Consider the following 22,972-nt stretch of genomic DNA (forward strand, 5'->3'; position numbering starts at 1 on the left):
TTAACTCTCTTTTGGCTCGGTTTTTGGTCTCTACCCACTCCCCTCTGATTAGTTAGCTGCTAAATGCTCCACCACTATGTTGAGAAGTTACACTAACTGTGATCATCTGCTATATTGGTGCTGAACAGAGAGTGTACAGTCACACAGATGACAACGACGCTATGAGAAGGGCGAGATTACACCAAAACTGTAAAGTTGTAGACACACTGAATATAACCTTTGTCAAGGACTGTGACTCACTGTATCGTGTGTGAAGTAACTTAACTCCAATTCACTACTTTATGACCACCATTAGTGTAATTAACAGTAGTGACAACATGAGTAAATGAGTTTGTGTGTGTGTGTGTGTGTGTGTGTGTGTGTGTGTGTGTGTGTGTGTATGCGCGTGCCAGGGAAACGGGACACTGGGTTGATGAGACTGTCATCAATAATCCACCCTGGTTGCTACGTGAAGACATAAGAAACAACATTATAGTGCAAATGAATATCTTTGGTGTCTGCTCACGATGGTGTTGGTTGCAACCGTCGTCTTGGTAAGGTGCCAGCTCGTGTCAACAGGTGCATGTGTGGTGTGTGTGTGAGGTTTACAGTATATGTGTGTGTATGAGAGAGAGATCAAGGTGAAGTGAAGGACTGTGGGAAGAGCCTGTGTGCATATGTGTGTGTGACAGGGTGTGTTGAGGGATTTTTCTGGGTCATGACTGTGTGTGTGTGTGTGTGTGTGTGTGTGTGTGTGTGTGTGTGTGTGTGTGTGTGTGTGTGTGTGTGTGTGTGTGTGTGTGTGTGTGTGTGTGTGTGTGTGACTCACTGTATATCCCAGCATAGCCATACGGTGGAGAAGTGGCCCCACCCCAATTTCCTGATCACATGGTACCTCCCATTGAACAAATCCCCGATCTTCACCGGATGGTACCCTCCTGAGAGAGATGATGAGAGAGAGGAGGAAGGTTACAGGCGACTGTTAGAGATAACCAGTCAGTGACATGAAATCCATTAGTGGGTAAGAAGTGGAGGGAGGTCAAACTGATAGAAAATGAAATGGGAGAGAAGTGTTTTGGATTAATTAACAGAAAAGAGCAGGAGTCATTTGAAGGTGTGACCTTGGATTTTGAGAAGATAGATTTGTTTTCATTCGAACGTTTGATAGCCAAAACAGTTAATAGATTACTAAGTTAAGTAAAAAATAAAGGTTGGATGGATATCTATTAAACAAGCCTTAGTAAGCATTGTGCATTACTAAGTATTGTTAAGAATTGTCTTCAATAAATGTAAAAATACAGCAATACACATTTTTAGCAGATGTGGCGCCGCAGGAATTCATATTTATATTATATTAGTCATATATACAATATTACTAAAAAATGCAAGGTACCTTTCATAAGAGACTAGAATCACAGGGTCAATCAAAGGAATGCAAGAACAATAACCATTGTTCTTTGTGTCTGTTATCTTTAGGTTTGTGTACAAAAAAGCTGGCGCACACAGTATACTGTAAGGAGGTTAAACCAAAATGAATTCAGTCATTCTTTCTGTTTACCTCGATGAGACATCAGAACCCTCTCTGTTGTGTTTACAATGACACCACCAGCTGGCAGAGAGCAAGGTCCTGCTTGCCAGGGTAACATTTGTTGTAGGTGTATCTTATTGAACTCAAAGTTGGTGAGTAGTGTACTTTTGAATAAAATAGCAAGAAGGTAGGAGAGGCCAAAACATGTAGACAGAACAGTACCACGATGAATACTACTGTTACTACTGCTCATCATAATAATATAATACTATACGATATATGGACCTCTCCTAAAGAGGTGCAACATGCATTATATGGTATTTAAACGTCTTAAACGTTCAAACAGACTCAAAAACAGTTTCTACCCCCGTCAGGCTGCTTAACCACCACACATAATACAATAACCGTAACCATTCTCACACATACACACACTTTTAATGCACTTGATATACTATTTGTATATCAATATTGTTAACTATTTATTCCCCCGTATGATTGTTTATGTTGTCTGTCCTATTGCCGTGCTTTTTAGTGTTATGTATGTGTTTGTATTTTTTGGGAGTTGCACTCTGAATCTCGTTAAACTCTGTGTATAATGACAATAAAAGGCTTAAACTTTAACTTAACTTTAAAATGTTCAGAAATAAATAATAAGGCCAACACATAAAGGGCTCTGTGAGGAAAGTCACTTTGTTTTGAGAGAAAACCAGTGAAAAAAGTATTTTCTTCTTTCTTTTAGTCTTTCATCTTACTGAAGTGAGATCAGACTTCTAAAACAACCTCGGACAAATCAAGAGTTTTCCTCCAAAGCTTCCTGATACACGAAGGTATGTTATGCCTAAAGGAAATCATGGCATATTTAGGTTTCAGCTCAGTAAAATATGCAATTTTTTCCAAAAGATATCAAATGATAAGTGTAATGGCCACAGTGTTTACAGAAAGGGCGCAGCATTTTGAAACAGAGCCGTGTATTGAAAATGAACCTCTTAGCAGACAGAATAGCTTTTGGCATCCTGAGACACAGCAGGGAGCCAGCCTATCAGATCTAAACAACCTTGAAATGCCAGTGTCACAACGACTAAGCGTCGCACACTGATGGCTACACCAACACTGCTGCAGAGCCCTCGAGAAGGTAGGAGAAATGAAGAAAAGCATCACATAAGCAGCAGAGAGAGGAGACGGTGTGAGACCTTCTTAAAATATGTAAGACATACGTAGAGTGTGGAAGTAATGGGATGGGGCTGATGATTTTCAGCGGTGGAGAGCACTTATGTAAATGTACTCAAGTACTGTTCTTTAATCAAACTTGGAGGTACTTGTACTTTACTTCCATTTTATGCTTCTTTATATCGCTATTCTACAAAAAAAATGTTTAGCAAATATTGCAGTTTTTACTGTATATCAGTACAGATGAAAGATTCAGATATTTGCCAACACAAAATAGAACTAATAAATAAACTATGATATATTAATATGGGTTAGGTTATCCAGCAGCAGTATATAAAGTCATTAAGATAAGCTCCACATGAAAACACTAATGCTTCATATTACATTACATTAGCAGTGGGGTTTGAACCTGTGACCCCCTGATCCCAACACCAAGGCTCTATCCACTGCACCATACGCCTCCCATATTCAATTCATTTATTAAATGTAATTCTGAAATTGCACAATAAGTATTTTAATTTGCAGCTCGTTAAGTATGTTTGGATGCCACTACTTTGCACTATTACTTAAGTAATATTTTGAACACAGGACAGAGCCGTATTATAACTCAGTATTGCCTCCACCACTGATGATGTGTGTGTGTGTGTGTGTGTGTGTGTGTGTGTGTGTGTGTGTGTGTGTGTGTGTGTGTGTGTGTGTGTGTGTGTGTGTGTGTGTGTGTGTGTGTGTGTCTTTTGTTCTGACCTTTGCAGTAGTCTGCGGGGTCCTCCTGCTCCTCATCATCGGAGCCCAGGATCTCCTCCTCTGGCTCCGGGGGCCCTGCCGGCTCGGGNTTTAGGGCCGGCCTTCAGGGGCCTGAATCCCTGACCCGAAGTCATCTTCGACGACCCTTGAGGTCGTCGAAGATGACCTTTCGGAAGGCTCATTTGGCCGGCTTGCGGCTGTGGAGGTAGAGGTGGCGAGGGTACAAAATAAAACACACAGTATTCAATCAGAGAGACGCAGACGCGACCCGTATTAGATTACTATATTACTATTATTTTACCGCTGAAGTGTTTGCAAAAACCCCTCCAAACCTGCCCCGCACCAAAACCCGTAAGGCGGGTCGGTTAGTCTGTGTACTTGGAAAAAGAGGGTGCTTTCAGAGGACGAGGATCGTCCCTGACTTTTGACCCCCATTTTTCCAAGAGCTCTTTGATTTAAACCAAGGACCCACTGAAAAACCACACTTGCGGTTGATTTAGCATCAAGAGTCCTTGGAAACACCCTTTTCATGAACCACACTGCGCGGATTATCTGGAGAAAATTAGAGTGGAGAGAGAGAAAAAGAGGGACGTCACTAAGAGTGTCCAGTAGCGAACTAGCAGAGGGTACGTTTAAGTTGCTCTACTAGAAGCTCCCAGTGATTAATGATGTGGACCCGGTGATGGCCTACAGGCCGACCCCGGTGGTAGTAGCGGTAGCCTACCACGGCAGGAGAGACGACGGACGGCGCGATGCTCCTTGTCGAGTTTCCGGACTTCTTTACACTTTATGGAGATATGGAGGGAATTTTTTTGAGTTGGACGTTGGGAGGGCTAATGTCTGGGTAAAGGTGAGTCTCGATCCCTTTTTAAAAATGAGACATGGTTAAAGTGGTTTCGAGGTGCTACCGAAGTCAAGTCAATCTAAACCAAGCACTTTTTTGGGAGGAGCTGTAGTCTCCGTTACCCAGTAAGAAGGTCCTTCACCTGGAACTAACCTACAACGTAGAGGAAAATTACATGTCTGGGGAGATATAATCTAATTCTGTCGTAGCTATTTTCTATAAAAATGGTAAATTGTAAGACGTAAAAAATTAACACTCTATGTAAGATTTAAAATAGAACTGAAAAATGGTCATTTAAGAGGTTACTTCTAGGGTTCACGTGAAATTGATTCCTACGTAATATACATTTCTATCGAAATTAGACCCAAATAACATCTTGAGGATTTTGGAACGTCTTCTTTTTAAGGCTGATGTAAAACGTGTTCCTACTTTTACCAAAACCAAACAGGTTATACAATATCAAAAGTCAAGAAATTAGAGATAAGACATACACCAACACACATTCCACCTACGTTTACGAACCTCATTCTTCGACTTACATTAGATACCTTTACATCAAATTGTAAACAAAAACGTGGAAAAAAATAACTAAAAGAAAACGATTAAGAACGAGACGATAAACCCAGGAGTTTCAAAACATAAGAAATGAATAATAGTTCTCCAAAACTCACCCCCAAACGACACGACCGAAACATACACAAGACTTGTGATTATTATGTGAACTCTGTGTCGTACAACTAACTACAAACTAACTTAACCCGACGGCAAGCAAGACAGGGATGTGACCTTTCGTTAATTATATAAGAAATTTTACAATAAGTCCATATAAACTAACTTAGAACTATTCAATTAAAGGGTACGTGTAAATATTGTACACAGTTGTAACCGAATTTCCCTCGTTATATTTGAGTTTTGAAGGTCACGAAAAATACAGGGTAACGGAGTTCAATTTTTTTTGAAAGGGATTTCTATTGGTTAGCACAAAAAAGATTTTCAAAAGTATTCCAAAGATTTTGCTAAGAAGAGGATGTTAGCCGGACCAAACCTACTCTGTTACTTGGTTGTTAGAGGACTGTATGACACAACAAATTGTACACGGAATCGAAGAAGTGACGTCACAACGACTTACAGGGATTTTTGATCAGGTCAGGCCAAAGTGAGACGCGAAGTAGGGGTCAGTCGTCAATGTAAAGACAGTACGGTTCTGGTTTAGGCATGTGTATTGTCTGGTTCGAAATTAACAAGAATGGTTGTCATTTACTCAAAAATTGACAACTTACTTTTGTTGAAAATACATTGACGTATTGTTTCACGAAATAGAAAACTAAACCATCTTGTAAAAGGACTCTCAGCATGTATTTTACACGATCCAAATGTGTACCTCTCCATTTTTGTTTGTTCGAAAATGAATGCTGTACACAGAGAAAAAAAAGGTCTGTAATAATCAGTGATATCCTCCTATCATTACACTGCTATTTCTAACAGAAAGTCGTAAGTAATTGAAGTCTTTTTAGTGGACCGACAAGGAGACGACATCATGCTTGACAAAGAAAAAACCATCACACATAAAAATACGTTATTTTTTGAAAAGAAAACTTTGCTTATGTAAAGTCTGTCACCAAATGTGACGTCCCCTGTTACAGCTACAAAACTCACAAATTCTCCCTCCTTCTCTTCCTAGTAAATTTCCTCTGCTCTTTACTAGTCCATTTTATACAGGTTTACAAAGTGTAGCGGCAGAGTTTAAACGACATCCGTTATGTCCAATTAGTCAGAAGAATTTCTGGTGAGATTAATTCTGATCATCCGCGGTAATGGAATCCAAAGTTTAGACTAGCCTTATATATACGTGGAACTCAACGAATTCTTTTGTTACACTCCTTCCAACCGGTCTTAGGTTCACGTTGGACTACGACTGGGACAGAGTTAACAAATATGAGTCTGGAGTATCCCAACAGTTCTGTGTGCGTGTGTATTGTACCTCCTTTAACAACCTAGGTGTCTACACTCAGCATTTAATACTGTACGTTTGGTGGGTCTCTCGGTGTGGGAACTGCCCGGACACACTCTTAATGTGAAACGGAGTCGTACAGGACTGTCGAGTCCGAGAGACACTTCCCCCTCCTCTCTTATTCACACCTGCCCTTCACTCTCTCTCTTTACTGTACTCCCACTCTTTATGTCACACTCCGTCGTTCCTTTTCAATAACTTTCCGACACCCCCCCACTGACTCAATGACCATTGTTCAACTTCCTCCCTTTATCTCTGTCTAGCACTGTGGTTTTCACTTATGAGATGACGTATACGCCGTGAAGTTGTTTGCGGCCTGCCAGTAAACCCAAAGCAGAAGAAGAAGAAGTGATGTCAGCAGCTTCAGTTGCCTAATCCTCCCCCAGGAACTAATTTCCTAAAGAGTTCTCAGGAACCTTTGTGGGAAAAGTACTTGGTGTGAACGTGTCTATTGTGCTTTTTGCAGTTTTCCCTTTGCCTGTAGTGTGTTATATAGGTTTTTGTGCATGTAAACGGTCTGTAAAGGCTAAAATCCCAAAGTTCAGGCCAGAGGGAGTTTCTCTCCCACCGAAAAAGGCTTTCAGATGAGTGTGTGAGAGTGACATCAACATATCACATTAGGTGAGTCAGAATTAGCAAACAGCGATCAGATCAGTCACTGCACTGCGACTGACTCTCATTATTTCCAAAGAGATATTCTCCAGAAAGGTGCGACACTGATTTGCTCTGTGATGCACTTTCGCTGACAGTAGCCCTAAAGGCCCTGAAACAAAGGCAGGGCAGGCAGTGAGTCAGGAGTGAAACCAAACACAAACTCTTCTATTAATCACAGACGATTCATGTAATCAGAAACCGGTTCAAGGGTAATTCATTCTGCAAGACTCTTACAGGTGCTGATTACATTTTTTTTATTGAAAAGCTTTATTTGAAAAGTTGAAAAATGTATGAGAGACCCCCCCAGACAACTTCAGATTGTATGTATGTTATCAGGGAACTGATAGGAATTAAAGGAGCACTTTGTTTTTAGCCCATTTGCTACAAAAACTTGACATTACTGCTCACTATTTTCCAATGCATAACATAGAGGTTTAGACTAATAACGGTACTATCAAATGGACACTCAGTATAAAAGGCAGACACTTAACGGGAAATAAATGTTATAAATCGCTGACTTTGTTGTGGCACTTTTTTGAAATAAAAGGATAGCATTGCACTTTCATCACATTAATAAGCACACATTCATCAAAGTGAGTGTGAAATCATGATCCCAGGTGAATAATGTGATCCCATATTTGTTGTGTGGGTGAGAGGAAAGCCCCACAGAGGGATACTGTATTATCCAATTATTATTTTCTAATCTTTCATTTCCTTTTTCTTCCAAGAGTCAGTTTGTGCCACCTGTTGGAACCAAGTGTCAAGTAGTTACAGCATTAGAAACTAATCCTAAGTACCTTTACCTCCCTCCCAGAGAAGCTGGGAATGAGACCTGCTGTTTCACCTGACAGTGAGAAGCTGTGAGTATCATTGTGTGTGTGTGTTTGTTTGTCTGGCTCTCTTCCATGTTGACTATCTTTGGGCTGAGTCAACAGAACAAACCAGCTGTTGGCATGGAGTCACCAAAACCTCACCCTTTCCTCCTCACTAAAAGACGCCAGATTATGTTTTCCGGGGTTTGGTACAATCAAAGTGTGTATTAAACGTTTAACTTTAAGTACAGAACGTTTTAGTAAAAAAAAAGTCTTGTTAACTCATTCTTTAATCAGATATTCACCAATTAAAGACATAATAATGTTGATTTTACACTATGTAATGTAGGTGGACTTCCTAATGCTTGTGTTCAGACAACATGAGACATTTGTTAACGTCTGCCTGTTCTGTCCAATGAAAAAAGGCTTCTATATTCTTCAACTTAAGGTATACGGTATTAGTACCAGGTACCAGGATGCTGGTTGTGTATCTTACCAACAAGGATCAGCATTCCTCCGATGACTGGCAGGAGTGTGACGTTGAGCGTGCAGCACAGAGCCACGCAGGAGATGATGAAGGCGATGATGAGGATGAGGAGGCCGATGATCATCAGAGCAGCCACTGCCATGGCCCAGGCTGGATTATCAACAGAGACAAAGATAAAAGTTAGAGGCATGCTAGTAAACGGAAACACTTGTAAAAACCTGGAAAGTCAGTCTTTCAAATTGAAGATGAACACACAGACACACTTTTTTAGTTTTAGGTAATTGTCTGCAATAAAATGTTCTGAGTCTCCTTCAGAAATAATAATGTTAAACAATGAGCTTTACAGCATTTTAGATGCCTTTACTGTTAACATTCTCCAGATATCAACATCTGGCCCCACCATTTAAATAGTTATGTGTAATATGGATACAAATTCAACATGATTTCTCAGAAAAATCTGAAATATCTAATATTTTAATTTGAATAAATGTTGTTTCGGCCTCTCAGATACTGAGATTTTCTGTTTTATGATACTAATCTAAATATGTTTAGTCTATTAAATGTCCTTCCCGGTTCCTCAAAGTGCGTATTCTTTTTTATCAGTTCAAAACCCAAACTATTCAACTCGAAAATAAAGGGCAGACATGATGCTAGGGATGCATTACTAAAATAAATGTTGGACTTTTTTGTTCAGTGGGTCTTCATGGTGTTCACACAGCTCTGATGGTTTCTCTCTCACCACTAACAGCGTGAACTCGTCATGAGGGCACATTCCACCGGGCTAGTGAGGTTCGAGCTGACATCAAGAGAGAGAAAGTGGGAGTCAAGCTTTCTGTTTGCGACACATACCGCCTCTGCACCCTTAGCAACACTTTCTCCTGCTTTGTCACTCTGTGAGGTCCGGCAGGCTTTTATAATTACGGGGAACTGATACAGTCTGAGAAAGGCCACTCCCATTAAGCGTGGTTATAAATCTTTAGACTGAGTCAGTGAACTGCACTCTTTGTACAGTACGAGACAAATTAAAGATGATGCCACTTTTCATGTTGCATGAGGGTTTTTAGACCATTACATCATACAAACTGTCACCAATCAACACAAATGAAGATAATCTCAACATGTTTTTGTGCTACAGCCAAGCCCCGTGTGACTGTCGACATGCAGTTACACCACGGACACTGGATCAGCCAACACCCTGAATTATTCACACAGCTAAGTGTTCAGGTGAAGTAATGTCCTACCTGCCTTATTAGTATTTCTCTCAATATGCACACACAGACACACACCAGACCAGTAGGACTGGTTCCATTTTCTCCCCAAAGAATAAACACTGTCATGATAAAACAAAGTTAATCTGGGATTCTGTGGACGAGAACAATCAGACCATGAGTAAACTAAAGCAAAGCCATGCAACAACACACACAATCTGTTTACAATTTAAAAAAACTGCGACCTACAGTATGGTGGCATTGAAACATGTGGATAGTATCAGCTACCCTACAAAACATGAATGCTACATAATAGTTCTAAAAAACTATATTGGAGAATATGAAATAATACCTGACTGAAGATCAAGTGTGACTATTTCTGTTTAAAGCATAAAGTTGATGTTTGCGGAAAATGCTGCACCTCATAATCTTAGCATACCAGCATTCTGTGGTTTTGTGACGCGGTGTGATAATAAATCATCTGCGGTGTGGAGCATTCAAACATTTCTGGATTCTGTCAATCTTTACCACGGTTGGTGAATCAATGGTAAAGAATGTTTGGGCTTATTAATTAGAGGCTGTGTTTGAGCTACAGATGAACCCAGGGTTGATTCCCCGAGTTGTCTAAACAAAGACAGGAAAGAGAGCAACTTCCCTGCCTTTAGAAAATATAATGAAACAAAAAGCATATTATATCAGCATGGCGGTGTGTTTGGTCCTCTGCTCAGTGTTTGTTTCTATTTTAAGCGGGGAATGTTCTGTATTTAATGTGAACATGTCACAATCACTTCTACTTAATTCCCCCCCAGCTGTTCAACATCTGTTTTCCTCTTCTTAACAAAACCAAACAGATTAGGCTGCACCCCTCCTACACAGGAACATGTTCTTAACTGCAGCTTTACCAAAGAGCCTCCAATGAAGTCACTCACACACACTCTCCATAGCTCATTACATAACGCCTCAGCCATGTCAGATTTGTTTTTCCTACAGCTGGGAAGCTTTTCTCTCTTTTGATGTTTACACTTTCAGCCCTGGTCTTACAGTCAAGAACAATGAACATCAAACCTTGCAAATAAGAATTTCACACAGGCAGCAGGGATCAAATTAACAACCTGGCTTTTACTTGAAAATATTTTAAATAGAGATCTTCCCAGCAGCTCTTGGTGCTTTGTTTCACATTCATACTACTGATACACCTTGGTTGGTCAAGAAATAGAAAACGGTGACTGGAAGTGGTAGAGGTGATAAAAAGTGAGTGACTACCCAATCATGTAGGAGCAGGCAATATGGATATAATCTCCTTTGGTACTCAGCAGCTGCTAGGGTCAGGTTTAATCAAAAATGTGATTGGCAACTATATTTATATTCGAGTGTATTTTACAGAATAAAAAATATCCAACATTCTCTGGTTTCAGCGTTAATAATGTGAGGATTTGCACTTTGGTTGTCATTCATAATAATGAACTGAATATCTTTGGGATTTAATCATGAATCACATTGACATTTTTTAACAATTGATATAGGTAAAATAACCCAAAATCAATGGATAATGAAAATAATGGTTATCTGCATGTTTTGTAATTACCCATTTGGATATAAATGTGTTTAGTCCATTTAAAGGAAATTCATATAAAAAGTTGTTAATGGATAAAATACTCAAACTAGAATGTCTGTTTTTTGCTAAGCAGGCAATATAAATCAAGGGGCTTCATTTATTGCACACAAAAATGATATACAATTAATAAAATATTGCTTTAAAGCAGTCAAATTGATATTGTTGTCTAGGCCTTTCTGACAGCGGACCTCATTGTTATCATCTGTATTTTTCCTACTGTGCCAGGTCAAACGTTGGCCCTTCCACTGATTCCAATGAAACCTGTGATTATCTACATTTCTTATTCTGATGGCGTGCCCAAACATGAAAGCGTGCCTGTTGTTCATACAGAAGCTGCAGTTCCTTTGAATGCGAGATGCGATACAGGGAGCGGCTTAAACTACATGACAGGAAACAGTTTGTTCCAATGCCAGTATTCACTACGTCACACACATGTACTGTAAAAATACTTTTCAGTTTTCTGTTCACGAAGATAGCCCCACAATAATTTAGACTTGAGCTGTGACCCAAGAATCAAAACGTATCCAACCAGAAGTTTTTAGGCAGCTGGGATCGTGTTTTGTTTTTGTTTCAGTCCTGCTGATATCCGGCAAAAAAAGCAGGAGCAGACAGTTCAGACAAAGAACAAAACTTGGTCTAAAACTTTAAACGTGACCAGGAAATGTCTAGAATATACTTTTTACATTGGGTAAATTAAATAAAGGAAAGTTTTAGCCCCTTCAGTTTTACACTTGTCGTTTCAGAAATTCACCCATACCAAAAATGTCCCTCCATGAACCATTGTTAAAATATTAAACAAGACACAGCGACCAACAAAGGTCACTTTTAGATTTTAGGTAAACAAAAAACAATTACTTCTGTAATCTTCTTATAAATTATATAGATCGAGTGAACAATGGATCCGAGCTGTAATTAATGTTTTCTCTCACAGGTATTCCTCTTTTGAAGTTATAAAAATATCCTTGAGCTGAAGGACACAAGATTCAATTTCTTGTTATGTCCTATCGTGTAACGACAAAAGAAGCTAATTCTCACTTTTTGATCGACCAGATGTAACATATAAACATGAGAGTTGAACAAAGGCCTTGAGGATTTGACAGGTTAGCAGTCAAAACAATGCAGTTGTATCAAGGATTCATAAAAAGTGTCCCTATTAAATGTGGGAAAAGTCAGTATGTCTCAAATAAATGCTTTCACATTATCAGCCTGTGTCTAAAAGGAACATGTATATGTTTTACGGATCAGAATATGGAGTTGCATTCCATTAGCCCCGCTAGCTGACTCCCACAGAGTCAGATAAGAGCAACAATACAGTCTTTGTGGGAGTGTGCGGGTGTGGAATAACACAAATACAACCTGAGGAGCGGAGAGTGGGAGAACAAGAGAGTCTGCTCTGTTCACAGTTATTGTTCAAAAATAGTTTTAGAGTGTGTGTGCCTTTTGTCAGACTCTGCAGTGATAGGAAATCTCATTAACAGTTTTTCTATAAATAGCCATATTTGTGATAACCGGTCTGACAGACAGACATCCTACAAACTGCTTATTATCAGCTTCTCAGGCGTGTAGGTCACAAAGTATTTCAAATGTTTTGTGAGTTAGTGGTTTTGGAACTTTTCCCCCAGCAAAAGTAATAAGATTATTATCTGTGAGCAGTGTTATGTATAGATAACGTCTAAGGTTGTTTATTATTGTAGGTGGTATTAGCTGTAGTGATGATGGCACACATATCTTTATTTTCTTGCCTGAAGAAATAAAAGTTTTAATAGAACAAATAAAGAACACTTCCTATATATGAATTCATCTCTGCCTGGAATGCGCTGCAAGTTTCATACGACTTAATCCAGTGTGTTATTGAATAATTTGATAGGCCACCGGCTTTTAGCTCCAATGAAATCATTGTGTATTACAAAGATTAAAGAAGACATTTCCAGCCAGAGGTAGGTTCAAAAGAAGCCACAGGTTATAGAGCTGCTATGATCATATTACAATTGGTTCTTCGGGGTTGCATTTATGGGACTAATTTCATGTAAAGAATCTACAGACATGTTCAGACAGGTATCAAATAGAAAAAAAGTGTAAAGAAAATCTTAGAAATGCAACAAGTTTCTGTTTGTTTGGTGTAATTACATTTTTCCACCTAGTGCTCTGAGCGGTAGTTCCTCTTTTAAAAGGTTAGTTTGGTTACTTTTGTTTATTTGTTGAAACTATTGATGTTAAAGTCATGTAAAGAACAAAGTTCAGTCTGTCTGAGTGAGAGTGTTGTAGGCCTCAGCCCTCCCCCCTCAGTTTTTGGTTGTAGTCAGAGGTCGAGTCCTTCAAGTTACAATACGTGAATGTTGAATTTGACACCACAGCGACAAAAACACAGAACCATATCACATTACTGGCTCTATTAACGCATTCACCCGCTTTATTTCTCAACCTCTGCTCGTCTTATGTTCAGCAGGAACTATGTTACGTTTTCATGTTGTGTAAACAGACACTTACGGAACTCCATGAGCGTCTTGCACTCCCAGTTGTCATTCCTGCCTCGGCACTGCTCCCACATATTGGCGTAGTGGGTCTTGGCGTCTTCATCCTCGACCCATCCAGAGGTAGCGGCGATGGCGATAATGTCAAAAATAATGGCGAAGAGCAGCAGCAGGGGCACGATCCACCTGCATCGAGGGTAGGCAATCCCGCAGCGAAACATGACCAGCGATCGGTGTGTGAGGAGCGGCGTAGAGAAGGGAGATCTGTCGGGGAGTGCGGTACAGTCCGTGCGTTTTGGATATAAAGGGTCCTGTGCGTCCCGTGCGTAAATGAGACTCAGTAGGTGTGGTGGGGATACCAGATAAAAATGCCCCACCCGAGTGTGTCATACAACCTGTTTTGGGCTGGGCTTGTCTGACTCTGAAAGCTGAAAGCTGAAATTGGCCCATCCCCATTCACTGTGTCATATTTCACCCGAAAAAAAAAAGCCTGTTTGACCTGAATGCTGCTTCCCAATATTTATTTTATATTTAAAGTCTAAACTTGGTCAGGAGGATATGGATGACATAGTGAGTGGGCGGGGTGGGTAAAGGTTTAAAAGAAGACAAATAAAAAAGATGGTGAGATGATGCAGTACTTAAAGTAACTACAAGGTGGCAGCACAGCTCACTAACCAAGAATGAAACAACATAAATAATGAATTTCTCCAGTTATCAATAAAACAGACAATAATAAAATGAAATCAATATTTAAAATATGTGGATCCTGACTTAAGCTTGCCTAAGTTAAATACTACATGGTTCTTAGATCTTTTGGAGTCTGTGTTGGAAGACATTTGAATAAATACTCATTGCATACTAATGTAGTTTTAGAAATAAATATACTAATGAAGCTCAGCGCAAGTTCAGGCAGGAAGACCTATCACTTCGTATTGCACGTCATGGCAATACTCGCTCCCTTCACTAAATGATAGGGAGCGCCTCTCAAGCTAACCTATCACTTCCCTCCATTCACAAGCCTAATCATCGCACCTGTTAATCCCTCTATATATGCTCTCCCCTTTTCCATCAGCTGTCTTCCAGGTGTCAACGCTGTTCTTGTACTCTCTGCTATGACACATGCAGGAAATCAACTGTATTTATCCATCTTACACAAGACATGACAATGTTTTCAGACAGAAACACAGAGGGTAACAAAATGGTTTTGAGAGTGAAATTTATGCATACCAAATGCTTTCCTTCTCACACCAAACCTCGTCCTACTTCAACACCTTTGGGCGTATATGGTGTGTGTGTGTACCCTCTACCACCATCATAACAAAAAACAGGGAAACAATATTTGCAGAATGGTAATCATCTGCAGAAAATATGTGGTGCTTCATAACGGTGAATAACTATATCCCTGATATGACAGCCCTGGGGATTTTGCTGGGATAAAAGGTGATATTTTCTGAGTCACAACCCATCTATACTTAAATAAAACTGATGCAATATCTCAAATAAAAACTGCAAAAGCCAAAAGAATCTGTCAGGAATCCCCAGTCAAGAGCCGTCACCAGATGACAACTTCAATTTGTGTTAAAACTCTGATGTCCACAGTAGGAAGGCAATACTGCGTCTGTAGATTTAACATTTGCTCTCCAATGCAAACTTGTTTTTATGGTGGATTTTATTTAACATTGAGATTATAGTACTTTTTAAGGTGTCAGGTGAGGAGTGCAAACCTGCTTATACTCTTTATTTTTGGAAAAGATTAGATGAAAAGTATGTATTTGTGTTTTCATTTACGCATATAACATTACATTACATTGCATTTAGCTGACGCTTTTATCCAAAGCGACTTACAATAAGTACATTCGACCGGGAAGATACAACCTTGAAGAAAACAGAATCATATAAGCACATCAGGTTTCATAGAGCCAAACATTTCAAGTGCTACTCAACTGGCTTTAGATAAGCCAGTCCTTTGTTAGTATATAAGTGCTTTGTTAGTAATTCTATCGCTCGAAGTGGAGTCGAAAGAGATGAGTTTTCAGTCTGCGCCGGAAGATGTGCAAGCTTTCTGCTGTCCTGATTTCAATGGGGAGCTCATTCCACCATTTTGGAGCCAGGATAGCAAACCCACGTGTTTTTGCTGATGGGAACTTGGGTCCCCCTCGCAGTGCGGGTGCAGCGAGCTGTTTGGATGATGCAGAGCGGAGTGCACGTGCTGGGGTGTACGGTTTAACCATGTCCTGGATGTCGGAAGGGCCAGATCCATTCGCAGCATGGTACGCAAGTACCAGTGTCTTGAAGTGGATTCTAGCAGTTACCGGAAAGTAACAATACAGGTCGATTAAATAAATGCTACTGTAGTACAGGAAAGTCCACATAACACCTAATAGAAAGTATTGATCCCCATATCAAAAATACTGCTTATGTAAAAGTCATTTTCCAAGGACATTTTTTAAATATTAAGAAAGACAAATGACGACACAAACAGCCGTATGAATTATTTTAATTTGTTCTGTGTCAGGCCAAGATACAGATAGAAAGGATAGTATGACTGTAAAGATAACATTTGGATAGACCTGGATAATGGATGATATTTTGAAGGTAAACAAATACAACATATAAAATGAAAAAACAAGTAATAGAAAAAGTTAAAAAGCATTTTCTGAGGTTGTATTTCTTCACATAAACCAGGGAGTTATAAAGCATCCTTAAAATGAATTGATTTAATTTTACTTGCCTCCATTCTCTATATTCTTCAAGGTATTCCAGTTTGAAACATGACACAGAGTTAAAACATCAGTTACATGTGGCAAACAGTAACAGTAAGGTTAGAATAACTTGCAATGCAAATCCAGCATCAGGACTAAAACCACCAGACTCAGGGACAGTTTCATCCCACAGGCCATAAGACTATTAAACACCTGAACTTTGAAACAACATCCATAACATTCATCTGGCTGCTACTTGGAAAATATTTATCTAATATATCATATTCCAATCACTTGTCGACTCTTATTGCACTATTTCTTACTATTTTTATTTTTGTATTTACTATTTACTTGCACTATATTTTTCTGTGTATCGGTTTTATTGTGTTGCACTGTTGGAGAAGCCTGTGACCTAAGATTTTCATCGTCATAACTACACTGTAGCTATGTACGTATGACCAATAAAAGCCTTGAACATAAACTTGAATGACTTTAAGACCTGTGGGTAGCATTTCTCTCCTGTTTTTAAAGCATAAATTAAATACATGTTCCCATTCAAATGTAAAAAATATCAGAATTCCTGGTCTTCCTTCTCCAATGTTGCTCGTATCTGACTGAAACTACCATAGGATGTTTAAACAATCAGTGTTAACTTCCTGTCTGGGTTAGGACAGAGGAATTTCTCTCCCTGGATCTCAGCTTCAGTCAACACTTCACAGTCTTTATGCCATCTTTATCTCTCTATCATCCTGTTTTCCCTGTGCTCACTTAGACACATTAGAAAGCTGCCGAGTACTTATCTAAACTGAAGTCTGAATTCAGTATCTGTTCCTGCATACTGTATGTGATGTGTTGGGACAGCATTTGTTCATTTTATTGTGCTGACAGACTTAGAAATGCCTTGAACGTTATTCAGGAAGTATTCAGACCCTTTACTTAGGTTAGAGAACTGATAATACACTGTGAAAATACTCGGCAAATGTTAGTGGTTATTGATTTTAAAAGACCATAAGAACATAAAAAACAGTACAAAATGATAAAAAAAATAGTATAGTATTGTAATTCATACATTATACAACTGCAGAATTAAGTGTGCTCATGAGTGTACAAACTGTTCCTAGCTCAAAAACAGATCCCAAATAAAAACACATAATAGGATAATGTCATAAAGCTCGTGAGAACTGCGTATGTGGATTGTTGGACTTTATGTTGTTTTGTAATATAAAAATAGTTGAAACATTTTTCTTGCTGTTTTGTATATAAAGTATTTGATCATTGTTTATCGTAATGTTTAGTTCAATTCAGGAGTTGTTTATGCTTTTGTTCTGAAAGGCAGCTTCAGGCACTGTGTGATTTAGGTATTGGAGATAAGTGGATATTTGAGTATTTTACCAGCGAAAAACAGGACCTGGAACCTTTTTTTTTTCGATTGAGGAAATCTAAAAAAATAAACTACATACCAAATCCCTACCTGGACGATGGACTCTATCCCGCATTCAATTCATTATCTGCTGCTTCAGTGGCAGTTTGATTTGGTTTGTTTTGGTGCAAATTGTTCATACATGCGTTTCAAATTGTGACAAAAAAAAGAAGAACATTTCCTTTTTTTCTCAGCTGAGATTGCAGTTTTTATCCATCCGATGTAACTGTAAAACTTTGGGTGTAACATCTCTCCATTTCCCCCATTCCCCTGTGAGATGACTCGTCAAATAGGCAGGACGTCGCTGGGATTGTCCACTATTCTCCTGGAGTCCTGACATAAGACAGCCAACCTGTACAAGTTCAGTATGACCACCAGGAAGTTCTTGATGGCGAAGAAGCCCAGCATCTGGTGGAAGACGTGGAAGTAGATCATGACAGTGAGCCTGACCACCAGGAAAGGCCCGTCTTGGATAAACAAAGCCTGCACGATGGTCCACAAGTCCGTGCTATGTTTGCTTAACATTGTCACTTCCTGAGACCCCTCCTCACAATCATTCCTTGGCTTTGTGTTCACCACTATGTTGAGAAAAGAGACAAAAAACAGATGGTCAGAAAGGAAGGAACAGTAAAGGGTATCCAGTGTTTTTATTAAAAATAAAAAGCCTTAACATGGACATAGGTTGAAAAAAAGCTTATTATTAAATCTGTTTGCACTTATTTTCCTTATATGTGAGCATGCCTGTGCTTTCACTGTTATATACATTGTATCAAGGTGTCCTTGAGATTCCTGTGAATCCCACAATTTATGATAAAAGCTTTTGGTTTCAATATTAAGCCATGCAGATAGTTTGAATTGTTTGCTGCATCTTTGTGACATTCAGACCGTAAGCTACAGTAATAGTGAACTATAGTTAAATGTACTTTTTGGTGTCTGCATGGTCAATTATAATCTTTCAACCTAAGATTTTAGGCAAGCTTGGCTCAAAAGTCTATAAAGTGTTAAGCAAAAATGACAAGACATTTCAAGCAGATGGAAATCATTTAATATAAATTGTTTCAGAAAAGCTAACTAAATAAACCCAGCTTTGCTTTCGATTCCAAAATCTTAACCGATTACTCAAAAAACCGATTACTCAAAAAAAGTATTGTCCGCATTGTTTGTGCAAAGCCCAGTAGTGTTTCTTTAAATGTGAAAAAAGTGTCCCTAACACTTACAAGTGTAGCCTAAGTTATTAAACATGAGAAAGTTTAACAAACGCAATACGCAGCAGAGAAGAGGCGGCTGCTGTGTCAGCGCAGAGCGGCGGCAGGAGGGCAGCGACCCGCAGATTTAACACTGACCTCAGCTCACACTCAGGAAACAGAGTGCGGAGTCGGTACAACAAATGTGTAACCCTATGCGATATGGTTAGAAGGAAGCAAAATGTGCCTCTGCATAGTATAAACACTACCAATGAATCAATGGTTAAATGCTCCAGCCAGAGAGTCGGAAACTCAAACACACCTACGTTGCAGGTGCATGGTGGATGATATTGCTAGCAGGCTAATGTGGTTCCTTAGGTGACTTCTACGGTAACTGAGGAACTTCAGGGTGTAGAGCCGATGAACGGGAGTCAGAGGCGGTGTATTCAGAATGGACTTCCACACTTTATTATCCATTAATCAACAACAGGGTACAAGTACATGTGCTGCTGCTCTGCATGACAAGCTAGCATGAATGACCTCAAACCCCGGTACACTCACTAACGGGTCTGGGTTGCAACACAATAATCTCAATGTGAATTATGTATCATAACGTGTCACCACAAGGGTTTCATTCAGTTTGAGCTTGTTTAGAGGTGGATTAGTCAATCTGAACTATCAGAAGTTTGGGAATAAACCGAATTAATGGTTAAACAGAGTTCAACAGCGCAGAGAACGCCCCGGATGCCGTTCACCCTGGTGAGTGCAACAAACATAGAAATAGAAGGAGAGTAGAAGGGATATCTTACCGTTCACCGTGTGGTGATCAAAACAACGTTAGTTAAAAATAAAACTGTGCTCAGAACTGTATATGCACATACAAACATTACAGTCAAGTTACATCACAGAAACATGGCCTCCACTCTGACCACCCTGCTGTTTTAAAAAAGAAAGAAAATGTGTGTTCTACTCTAAATCTACTTATATGACAACAACACTTACTGAACTCATTAAAACTTCAAGAACCACTCTGCACTGCAACATAACGGTGTGTTTACACATTGTATAAACACGTTCTTTTGGCTTAAAAAGTGGTCTGGTCATAGATTGTTTCATAAGCTTTTTTTGTTTAATGGCTTGAGTTATTTTTTCTTTTTCTGGTTCATTCTAATGAAGGGGAAATGAGTGGTTTTAAACTATAGACCTATTTATAATTGATGATTGGTTGTACACCAAGGCAAATCATTGTTGGTTTGGCCATTAGGGTTCATGTAGCTGATTTTAATGCATACATTGACATTTAATGCAGTTTATTTTGGATCCTAATTATCGTAAAAATGTGTAGAATAAACCTGCATTCTTGGTTTGTTGCATTCTCCAACCCTTCTTGCCTGTGGGGAAAAGCTGTCTACGATTTGTCTTGTGTTTGGATATTCTTCTTTACTATAGACCACTAAGGCAAGATTATGTAGGCCTCAACCTTTTCAACTTTCTCTGGGTTCATAGCATGCTCTCCACAGAGTTGTCTATAGTGTTAACAGTCTATGGCTCTATCAGACTCCTGAACATATTGCACCTGTACGTCCACACTTGCTATGTTTACGTGGCATTCAAACAAAGTGGACACGACTGACTAACAAAAAGACACACCCACACGAGTGGACACAAACACAAACTGAAGAAAAAGCAGCTTCATCTGTAAACACAACAGAGCTCTGAGCATTACATCTCTAAGTGCTCTGAATGCACTATAGGATAAGATATACCATAATCATCCCAGTAGGGAGATTCAGACGGTAAAGCTACAGATAAAAGTTTCACTGTTAAAAGTCTCATCATCCATTTTTACATTATGGAATGTTGGGTTATGAATCATTTAGATAATAAAGGGGCCTTGTCTTTTCCGAGAACAGAGTTGTGCTGTTTCTAATCGCCTTACAATGTTCTCTTTTCTCAAAACCATCCATTGTTCCGTCAAAATTTGTGGGCGGGTATTTTGTGTGCTTATTATAAAAGGTTGCAGAAGGACAGCTGTAACTTGGGTCTTGCCTGATAACGTCTTTCTCTTATCAGCCGAGTTGAGCACTGGTGACATTTAATTTATTTATATCATGAACGTATGGGACTGGATTTCATTTATACAAAGTCCTCAAGTACATCCTTCCTGTTAGTAATTTATGTTAGTTGTGATTTGTTTTTAGAACAATGTGTCTGTAATAGGGACTTAACTGTGGCTTGGGAGATGAACACAGACTTACGGGTTAAAATTTGACAAAGCTAGGGATAGTGGCGTTTTCAGTCAGACTACTTTTTACTGTTTCTTACAGCGGGCCTGGAAGCTGCTGACTAAACACATTGTTGGATTGTGTCACACTATGACAAATACACAGCTGTATCTGCTTTATAATCACCAAAGTAATTCGTATAAGACGCAAACACACACGTACCAGCCAGATGTAGCGGGAACTGCAACATGCTCCAAGTCCATACAGCTAAAATGATGTAGACCAGTTTAGGATGGGTCGCTCTGGAAAAGAAACAGAAAACATAGTCAAGGTCAGTCCTGTGAGTTCAAATAAATGTCAATAGGAAGATGCTAATTGCAGTTAATGCATTGATGTCCTGAGCTGGGCACACAAGGAAACTTCCCCTTCAAAGTATTTGAGTTCTACATCTTTGCATCTAGTGTTCATAAATAAGTGTTAAAGAGGCCCTATTATGCTTTTTAGGGTTTTCCCTTTCCTGGAGTGTGTTTGAGCAATTGCTCTTTCATTGGATTTTAATATTATTAAATAATATAAAGTTAGTTTTATGGTCGGAAAATAAATGTATGATAATTTTAGAGTTGTAGTTTGTCAATTTTGTGGCAATTATGCATATACATTGTTGATGTAAAAAGTAGCTAGTATCTATGAGTGTTAAATACATTTAATGTAGTGAAAAGAACAATATTCAAACTAAAATATAAATATGCTACTCATCCTAAAGTACAGCAAAAATATTCGCCACTCACTTGACATCAGACAGTGTCTCACAAGTGAATTCCAGGGTGTCTGCCGCAGTGCCAACGAAAATTAGGAGAAGCTGCGAGAGCTCGTCACGTGTGACTCCGCCTCCCAGTGGGAGGACCCACTTCCCCACGATGAGGAGGAGGAGCAGGATCTGATGAAGACCCAAGATCCAATCGTTGGAGCAGACAGTCGATAACATCCGGTTAAAGAACTGTAAAAGGAACATAGATTGAGTTTTGTCAATAACTTACACTAACCCTCTCATACTACATTCATCCGCTAATGTGCAGTTAGCTCTCAGCCCGTGCAATGCTAACAGTTTCTGATTTGATTGTAGCTATTTAGAGGTGATATCAATTAAAGTGGAAGTGGGAATAGACAATTTTCCTCCTCATCAAGACCTATTTCTTGTAGCCAAAACAAAAGAGACACATTATATTAAGATTGAAAAAAAGAAATCGTTAATACACAAACAAACCAAATGATATAAACTGAGTTGGGGCCAAAACAAACAATGTGTTTGTCTGTCTCTCAATACTTTCTGGCATCTTTTAAAAAAAGGCTCAATAATGCAAACAGCTTTGCACTGTAGTCAAACACGAGCAAACCGGAACTGTCTTCAATAGCTTTTGGACTACATTATAGGTTAATGGAAGAGGAAAATAAACTGAACCAGTATTTGGTAACAACCGCTTGTTAGGATCATTGATTATTATTATTTTTAAATAGGATTTGAGTCCAAAAAGAACATTGTAGTGTATCACAAGTTATCTGCATGAAACTCCAGTTTGTTGCAGAACGTGGACTTTGTTTTTGTAACTGAAACACAATAACGAGCTGAGGCATGCAGACTAGGGCTGCACAATATATCGTGTTGTGACGATAATCGCGTTATGCGCATGCGCGATATTCACATCGCAGGACGTACAATTTGTTTTAGGACGTGCGATATTAAGTAGGCAAATTAACTCAAACACGTCATGTTACAATTATGTTGCTGCTTGCTACAAAAGGAAAACTTGCGCGGCTCTCATGTCAGGGGTACTTGAGTGAGTGACATGCAGGCTCTGCAGACACAGCAAACCACCAATCACAACCATTCTTGATCAGATCACAGCAGGATAACCGAGCTAGC

The 22,972-nt window shown here is 39.2% G+C and overlaps 2 protein-coding genes across 2 annotated transcripts in view; one reads left to right on the forward strand and one right to left on the reverse strand.

Annotated features, from left to right (window-relative positions):
• perp (p53 apoptosis effector related to pmp22) overlaps positions 1–13,935 on the reverse strand; it is a 57,488-nt gene extending 43,553 nt beyond the window's left edge. Inside the window, exons 1-2 of the mRNA XM_010782942.1 lie at positions 13,537–13,935; positions 8,236–8,376 (exon numbers count right to left, since the gene is read on the reverse strand). Of these exons, the coding sequence (XP_010781244.1) occupies positions 8,236–8,376; positions 13,537–13,741 (346 nt within the window). The 5' untranslated portion in view covers positions 13,742–13,935. The remainder of the gene's footprint in view (positions 1–8,235; positions 8,377–13,536) is intronic.
• matk (megakaryocyte-associated tyrosine kinase) overlaps positions 1–22,972 on the forward strand; it is a 634,871-nt gene that overhangs the window by 289,460 nt on the left and 322,439 nt on the right. The window lies entirely within an intron of this gene.

This window comes from Notothenia coriiceps, unplaced genomic scaffold, assembly GCF_000735185.1.
Source record: "Notothenia coriiceps isolate Sejong01 unplaced genomic scaffold, NC01 NC01_scaffold00024668, whole genome shotgun sequence".
NCBI classification, from domain to species: domain Eukaryota; kingdom Metazoa; phylum Chordata; class Actinopteri; order Perciformes; family Nototheniidae; genus Notothenia; species Notothenia coriiceps.